Consider the following 9,184-nt stretch of genomic DNA (forward strand, 5'->3'; position numbering starts at 1 on the left):
AAAATAAAAGTTTAAAACCAAGAATATGAGGAGATGAACATTTTAAAACTCCAGGGTTTTGGAGGCTATCATGTTAAAACACCTTCTGAAAAACTAATATATTAGAATCTGTATAGGTATTTATAATTTATGTAAAATGGCTGCCCTTAATTTTTGGCTGATCACAATAGCTGGTGTATCATAGGTACTCAATAAATACATTTTTAAAAAAGATTTATTTATTTATTTGAGAGAGAGAGAGTGCCTGTGAGTACAAGCAGGGGGGAGGGGCAGAGGGAGAGGGAGAGAATCCCAAGCAGACTCCCTGCCAAGCATGGAGCCTGATACCCGGCTTGATCCCATCACCCTGAAATCATGACCTGAGCCAAAATCAAAAGTTGGCTGCTTAACAGACTGAGCCACCCAGGCGCCCCAATAAATACATTTTAAATGAGCAGATGAATGAATGAATCTGGCAAAGACAGTGTCAATTCCAGCATTGCCAAAATAACAATATCTAATATTTATTGATGGTTTATTATATGTCAAGTATGGTCTAAATATATAGAACACCCTAGCTCTTTTAACTCTTAAATAACCCTAGGAAGAGGACTATTTTTAATCTTTATTTTGAAGATAAGAATAATGAGGATCAGAGATATTTTTAATAATTTACCCAAAGTAAGCTGTACACCCAAGATTTAAACTTGGGCCCTGTGGCCTAGAGTCTATCCTGGAAACTGTAGGGACAAGCACTTGCTCCAAGAAATGAAGCTCATTTGGGCCTGATTAAGCTCTGCTTAGTCACGCCCAGGGGAGAAGTGGTCTGCAGGCTTTCTGGAGGGGCCTCTTGGAACTGAGTGCTGGGGCTAATTAATGAGGTTATGTGAGGGCAACATTGAATTGGGCAATGAGTGAGGGTGGGTTGTGGGCCAGGCTTTTAGTAAAGACTGAGGGTGTCATCACTTTCTGTGGCTAACAGAGATAGTGCTCCTTGGGCAGTCCTTTAGGTGATCCAATTGGTGTTCTTAAAAGTGAATGGAGGAGTGCCTGGGTGTCTCAGTTGATTGAGCATCTGACTCTTGATTTCAGCTTGGGTCATGATCTCAGGGTCCTGGGATTGAGCCCCACGTTGGGCTGCATGCTCAGTGGGGAGTCTGCTTGAGTAGTCTGTCTCCCTCTCTCTCTGCCTGCCCACCCCCGCTCATGCACACACTCTCTCTTTCTGTCTCTCTAAAGTAAACAAATAAATCTTTCTCTCGTACAATAACATGATGCTTTTTTTTTTTTTCCAGATTGCTGTTTACCCCCAAGTTGTTGCAATATACATTTTTTTTTAAGATTTTATTTATTTATTTGACAGAGAGAGAGAGCACAAGCAGGGGGAACAGCAGGTAGAGGGAGAGGGAGAAGCAGGCTCCCCACTGAGCAAGGAGCCTGACTCCAGGCTCGATCCCAGGACCCTGGGATCATGACCTGAGCCGAAGGCAGACGCTTAACCAACTGAGCCACCCAGGTGCCCCAAATATACATTTTTTTTTTTATTTTTTTTTATTTTTTTTTTATTTATTTGTGAGAGACAATGAGAGACAGAGAGCATGAGAGGGAGGAGGGTCAGAGGGAGAAGCAGACTCCCCGCTGAGCAGGGAGCCCGATGTGGGACTCGATCCCGGGACTCCAGGATCATGACCTGAGCTGAAGGCAGTTGCTTAACCAACTGAGCCACCCAGGCGCCCCCCAAATATACATTTTTAAAAACAATATTTTCCTCTATAATCACAAAGCAAAACAAGAGGCAGAATACCCATCATCATTACAGAAACACTGATTGTATACTTTTAACATAATATTCAGATATTTTTAGGGGCGCCTGGGTGGCTCAGTTGTTAAGCGTCTGCCTTTGGCTCAGGTCATGATCCCAGGGTCCTGAGATCGAGCTCCGCATCGGGCTCCCTGCTGAGCAGGGAGCCTGCTTCTCCTTCTCCCACTTCTCCTGCTTGTGTTCCCTCTCTCGCTGTCTCTCTCTTTCAAAATAAATAAATAAAATATTAAAAAAAATATTCAGGTATTTTTAATGACTATCTTATACCAATTTTTAATTATATATACTAAGTGTATACACTTACTGGTTGAAAAATACATTGGTTCTACCCACCTACTACTTTTAATACACTATATAGTAACTTGTGTCTTCTTCCTAATAGCACAATTTATAAGGACAGGAACACAAAAGATATGTTAGAGAGGTGAAGAAAGTATCAGAAAAATTTCCTCAGCCTTAGTTTACCATCTCTTTACCTCTCCTTTATGCACATACTGCAATTAGCTGGTCCTCTTTCATCCTCCTTTCATCCTATTCCTACCTAAAGACCTCTCAGGCTTCAGAGCAGGGACAAGTATTCCATATTGTTTATTGTTGCTATTGAATTAGCTTATATTACAAGTCAAAAAAAGAAGAAAGAAATGCTTGAGGTTAAGAAAGATACACGGAAACCAAGAGAGAATAAAGAAAAAAAATATGGAAGTGGTTGTACCCCATTAGTAATTATCTGGCAACTCTGGAACAGAGGTTCCTATCTGGACTTAATATCATTAATATAGGGTCAAAAGTCGAGAGTACAACTCTCTAATGATCAGGCTTTATGACTTTCCTTTTTGGAATAAAGCTCAATTTCATCTCTAATTAGGTGAAAAAACATTTCATTCTGAAGGAGAAGAGCTTATTTCCCATCTAGATGTATAATAGTAGAAATGGCAAGGCTTTCTTTACTACCTGTGGAAGAACCAGGGGGGCAAAATCAATTTTTCCTGTATTTGTACTCATGATTCCCCTTGTCTCCTCTGCTGCCCTGCATAAAGACAAACTTCACAGGACACTGAGAGATTATACAGAGTACAATCATCTGATAAAAAAAATAATTTTGGCTTATCTCCCTGACTCTTCCCACCCCACCATCCCCTCACACAACAAAGATCGGTGTGTTGAGTTTGGCAAGGAGAATAACTAAAGAAGGTAAAGTGAGGGCTCACAGAACACTTAATACTAAGTTAAAATTCTAACATCATAACATCAAGGTGTCAATCCAACTTTAAACCCACTTGGGAAACTTTAAGCTATTAACACTTAAAAATATGGTAGTACTTCTTTAGTAACTGTAACCTCTGAATATCCTCTTAATTGCTCATGCTAACAACTTGACTGCATACTACTGCTTCTTATAAATAAATAAATCTTTAAAAAAAAGAAGTGAATGGAACTGGGAATAGGGTGATTGAAGGGCCTCAGTTTTCAACACCTAAATTCAATATGGTACCTAACATGTTGTCCCATGGCAGGATGGACAAAGGTCAGAGAAGCCCAACCTCAGAGAAGCCCAAGAAGGATCAATGCCGTCAGCAGAAATAGGGTCTCCTCTGTTGGCACTGGCCCTCTAGGAGGTCTTGGGTTGCCCTGAACAATCCTGACAAGGTAAAAAACAAAGCAAAACAAAACAAACTCTCAGCAGGGGGTTGTCTGGATAAACTTAAAAAGGGATTCATAAGAGTCTCTTGGCTTTTCCTTGACTGTCATAATGACAGAAAGGGACTTGTGGTGACAACCAAAAAGAAAGTTCTCCCACAGTTCTCCAGCATGGAGTGGGGTGGGATGGAAAATTAAAACCTGGAAATCTGTCCATTAAGTCAGGTTGATAAAAAAAAAAAATTAGGGAGGAATAAAAAGCAGTTTCAGGAGCCCAATGTGGACCCACCACTCTGCCTCTTGTGAGACTTCATCCAGGGGTTCAACACCACCTTGCTCCTCATCAACATCAGGCCAGGGCTGTGCAGTGGGTCCTTGTAGAGGTGTGGACTGCAGACTATCTACTTCGGCTCAGAATTATTGTTATATTCTGATATATTATTATATACAGTAATTTATTATTATTATTATAGATCACAAAATCTGATGGTTGAACTAAAATAGATAGATCATATTACATTTATTTTTAAAAAGGTACTTTTGGTTAATTTATATAAATTATTCTCAAGGAATGAAGCTCTAGTAGTAATAGATGAACACATTATAGTTATTTACCATCACGAAATGTGTTTATTATTTCAAATTATAATTTTGGAGATAAAAACTCCTTGAGATATGAGAAGGGAAGGAAAACAAATGACAACCTCTCTCTTGCCTGTTTCTGATTGGAGCTTTTCACTGTCTTTCACGTCATGACTTGGGGCACAGGGCAGGCACCCCACCTGTGTCAGCCCCCCACCGATGCCATCATTTTAATCTACTCAAGAAGCCTCCCTTTCAGGAATGTATATTGCTTCTTGGCCCCTGCCTGCTCCCTGGAAATTTTGGGCAAAGAGGCAGGAAAAGAATGTGATTGCTCAGGCAGAAATCGATGGGCTGGGATTGTTTCTTCACCTTGGGTGACTCCCTTGGTACTCAAGGAATAAACAGAATTGGCCCTGAGCAGGGAAAATAGCACATCCCCTTTGGACTCTCTCCCTTATTTATAAGCCATAGCCTCAGGGACAATAAGCTGGAGGACCTGCCAGCATCCTTGAGCCAGGATCTCAGCTAATGTCACAATAACAGTGTTTCCCTGACATCTAAGAACCCATGGTTGCAAGTAAAGCCTGAATCAAACTAAGCAGTGAATAGTAATGTTATTCCAAAGAAGAAGTAGCAAGGGTATGATGAGCTGGTTCCCTCCAACTTTCTTCAAGTTTTGGAACCATGTGTGATGATGGCTTCAGTCAAGAAATAAAGTCAGGGAGTTTACAAGACTCAAGAAACCACAGAGATAGCTCCCTTTTTTGTGTCTTTGAACACAGTAACAGCATGATTGCTTCAGGTATTGGGCACAGTCCAGAGGTTAAGGCCATGGGTAACTAACAGGGGATCCCTGATAATCTCATTTGTTTCATAGTGGAGATTGCTAGTGTCTGTCTGGCATCCATTTTTCCCTTCTTCCTAAGAGAACCTCGATTCAGTGTTATCAGCAATGTACCCAACTGGAAAACCACATTTTCAAGCCTTCTTTTAGATAGTGACTAAGTTTTGGCCAATGAGATATAAGTGAATGTGATGTTGTGATTTGTAATAAGAAATATATATTTGGTTTTCATTCTCATTTCTGGCTCCTAAAACCCTTAAAGTTTCCTAAGTGATGAGAGCAATAAAACTGTCTTGATATTCATAACAAACCCCTTTCAACCACCCCTGAGGTTACGCTAGCAGGTGACTTTTGGACTGCACCTAAGGGTGGGGCTGGTTGCAGGGAACCCAACTATGTGATTAGGGGGCTGGAACTTTCAGTCCCCACCTTCTGGGGAGGGGAGAGGGGCTGGGAGGTTGAACTGATCAATAATGGGCAATGATTTAATCAGTCATGCCTATGTGATGAAACCTCTATAAAAACCCGAAAGTATGGGGTTCAGAGAATTTCTGGGTTGGTGAGCATGTGGAGGGTCTAGCAGAGTAGCATGCTCAGAGAGGACACGGAAGCTCCAAACCCCATTCCCCGTATCTCGTCCTGTGCATGTCTTCTATCTGGCTGTTTCTGAGTAATATCCTTTGTAATAAGCCAGTAATCTAGTAAGAAAACTGGTTTTCTGAGTTCTGTGAGCCACTCTAGCAAATTATTCAAACCCGAGGAGGGGGTTGTGGCAACCTCTGATTTATAGCTAGTCAGAAGCACAGGTTACAACATGGACTTCTGATTGGGATCTGAAGTTGTGGGGTGGGCAGTCTTGTGGGACCGAGCCCTTAACCTGTGGAATCTGAAGCTATCTCCAGGTAGACGGCATGAGAATTGAGTTGAATTGTAGGACACCCAGCTGGTCTCAGAAAATTGCTTGGTGTGGGGGAAAACCTCACACATCCTATGTCAGAAGTATAGTGACTGTGGTAGTTGTGTATGAGAAAAGGAGAAACACAGGGAAAAGAAGTGAATTTTTCTCACACAGTGAAAATTATTGAGTGGGGTTCTTCCTGAAAGCTTCTATTGAAGGAGTTGACCTAGTCATGTACCCATTTGTTCTTGGTGCTTCCTCTTCTCTCCTGACTGTAGTATTGGCAGCTGCCATCTTGGGAGAAGAGGAGACCCTGAGGTTGTAAAACATACCTAGGATACGAAAGCAGTAGGACAGAAGAAATCTGGGCCCCTGGTGACATGGCAGAACTTCCAAAGCAGCCCTAAATGGCTCATCTCTGAACTTAACTGTCAGGAGACAACATTGAACCTCACCTAGTTTCAAGTCACTGTCACTTTGTGGACCAAGAGTGTTGACATCACCTGGGAGCTTGTTAGAAATGCAGGATCTCAGGCCCCTCCCTAAGTCAACTGAATCAGCATCTGCATTTTAACAAGATCCCCACATGCTTTTCCTGTACCAAAAAGTTGGAGCAATGGTCTAGATGTAGTTAGTATCTGTACCTGTTTCTCTGTTTATAAAATTTTTAACTGATATAACCTGAAGAATCATGCATCCTATTTGTTGGCACTAAAAAATGATAATAATTATATAACCATAGGGTAGAACAACGAATGGGACTTGAGTTCTTCAGATACAAAGAAAGAAAGCTTTCGTGTAAATTAGTCAACTCATGTTCCAGCCACTATACTTTGTAACAGAGGTGTAAAAATACCAGGGTCTCAAGTTCACGGTCTAACGAGGGAGACCTTAGGCACTGCATTACAATACCTTGTTTAAATGCAGCCAGAGATGTGACCAGGTGTTTGGGGAAAACAGATGAGGAGTTTAAGCCTTCTCTCCTGGGCTATGGAGCTGGTTAGAGAAAACTCTTGAGAGATGTCACCTGTGTGGTTACAAATTCTCTTGCATCTTTCCCCAGCTTCAGGGATGCAGGAGCTAATCTTTTTGAGCTTAAGTCAGCCTAAGGGCCTCCTCCAGAGGAAGTGTTGGTACTTAGAAAACATAGGTTCTGGCACTAATGTCTTCACGCTATGCCATCTTCAGTCTCTTGGTTTATAATGTGTGCTCCTTGGCTCACTTACAGATGAGGAAAATGCAGGTACTGAATGGGGAGAGAATTTCAAGGGACTCAGGGTAGGCGACTTAGCCTATAGGAGAGGTTAGAATTCATTAATCACTAATACCTTCTCAATTTTGTTAACACTGGGTTTTGAATTCTGGCATTGATTAGGTATTTCTCTTGATCTGTCTTCTCTAATCTGAAGTTGGAAATCCTTTTGACAGATGCTTAGAATACATTTTCCTCTTTCTCTTTATATTTCTATTTGATATTCTTCAGTTTATTATATTATTAAAAATGAAATCACATTTTTGGGTATTTGTGGTTTGGCTGACTGGCTGGGAAACTGTTTTTCTGGCATTCATTAATAGTTTTTTCTTTCCATTTAAAGAACATTTATTGGATTTGGTACTTGAAGAAAGAAAATGCCAAATTAAGAAATGGGAGAGAGAATAAATGCTCTGTGCCTGCAAAAATGCCAGAAAGATTTTTTTCCTCCTAATTTTTACGGCTTTGAAAGTATTGGGAATAGGAACATTGTTTCTAACAAAACCCACGTTTTTATTTCTCTCTTCAAGAGCTATGGCTTTCATCCCCCCCGCCTCCCCTCAGCCCCCAGCTGCTTTTCTGACATGGTCTTCTAGGGTCTCATTTTCTTCTTCCTTAAAACAGACCAAAATAGCCCCGTTGGTGAATACCATCATGGAAGTGAAACACACAAGGACTCAGCTTGCCTCAAACTCGTGGTCTACTTCTCTAGACAGTGCTAGGTCTACGGCTCACTGTTTCCCACTGCCCTACGTTAACTGCAAGGAGAGGAAGTCAAGGAGAGGCTGGGAATCTTTTTATATTCTCTCTTCTGAAGAACTCCCAAGTTAGCAAGTAGCCAAACGGTGCTAACTAGAGTGTATTGCCAAGCATAATAGACTAACGCACATCAACAAGGCCTCCCTCATATTGCAACCCCAGCAGAAAACGATGCGGCAGAAGTGATCCCCAATCCCTGGTGGCCTGCCACACAAGTTTATGCTCCAAGCTATGAGTTCAGCCAGTGCTAGGATGCTGACACCTCTTCATGTGTCCAACATGAGCTTTACAGCCACAATCCTCTCCACCCGAATGTGTGATTTGGCTCTCATGAATGCAAGAGGAAGTGCCCTTCCCTGCACAGAAATCCAAACACAGGATGAAACCACAACTTGTTTTCAACAGGCCTCCTGTTGTGAGCCCTCCCAGCACTATGCTGCTTTTCTGCAAGTGAGCAGGGGACTGGTGGTTTGAAGCCGTGGCCTCTGCCTCTTCCTGAGGATGCCTCTAACGAGGATCTTGAGATCGATCATTCGTCATGAGCTGGAGATTTACCAACGCGGCTCCACTGAACCAGATTGGGCTTGGTCAGATGTGAAATTCTCATGTTTCAACACATGGCTTGTTTGCAAACCATGCCTTAAATAAATATACTCATAAAATCTAACAATATAGTGCTTTGAACTGGTGCATCATTTATGGCTTCACTTACTCAATAATCACGTATTAAGTGCCCAGCATGTGCCAGGCTCTGTGCTAGGTGCCACAGTTACAAGGCAGAAAAGAGATGGCATTGCCCCGAGTGCCTATGGGTTCAACTCTCTCCCTCCACTAAACTCCAAGTTCAATAAGTGGCTGCCAGTGGGTATGGGGTATGGTGGGGATACAAAGAGGTCGTGGCAGATTCCACTTGGGCAGAAGGGTTGCAGCTAGCCCGTGCAGTGCCCTGTTGTAAATTAGAGCCTCATCCTCTGGGCTCCTATCGTTCCTTCACCAGAGCTCCGGATTTGGTGAGTGGAGCGTGGACTGGACTTACCACACACTCACCTCTGTGGTAGGTCCTGACCAGGATGGTTTTCTTTAAGGTGTGAGGCTTGAACTGGGTCTTGAAAAATATGAAGGTGCTCACTGAGGGACACGCTGGGAGGAAGGGACCTTGGAGCAAAGGTAAAGAGATAGGACACTACCTGGCACATTCTGAGAACTACAAACAGTTAAACTTGGAGGAATGGGGCCTAAAAGGAAGAAGAGGTAGGCAGAGGCCTGACTGCAGATGTCCCTGTGTTCCAAACTAAGAAGCAAATTCTTCATCCTGAAGTTTGTGAGGCAATATTGAGGGGGTTCCCAGAATATGAACGAGATAATCATATTACTCATCTTTGTGGCAGCATTGAAGTGGTTTGCAGG

The 9,184-nt window shown here is 42.3% G+C and overlaps 1 protein-coding gene across 1 annotated transcript in view; it reads left to right on the forward strand.

The window, feature by feature from the left end:
• SNX18 (sorting nexin 18) overlaps window positions 1-8,447 on the forward strand; it is a 99,760-nt gene extending 91,313 nt beyond the window's left edge. Inside the window, exon 2 of the mRNA XM_078066710.1 lies at window positions 7,643-8,447. Within this exon, the coding sequence (XP_077922836.1) occupies window positions 7,643-7,740 (98 nt within the window). The 3' untranslated portion in view covers window positions 7,741-8,447. The remainder of the gene's footprint in view (window positions 1-7,642) is intronic.
• Window positions 8,448-9,184: the final 737 nt, after the last annotated feature.

The sequence above is a fragment of the Halichoerus grypus genome, chromosome 2 (genome assembly GCF_964656455.1).
Source record: "Halichoerus grypus chromosome 2, mHalGry1.hap1.1, whole genome shotgun sequence".
Taxonomy (NCBI): Eukaryota; Metazoa; Chordata; class Mammalia; order Carnivora; family Phocidae; genus Halichoerus; species Halichoerus grypus.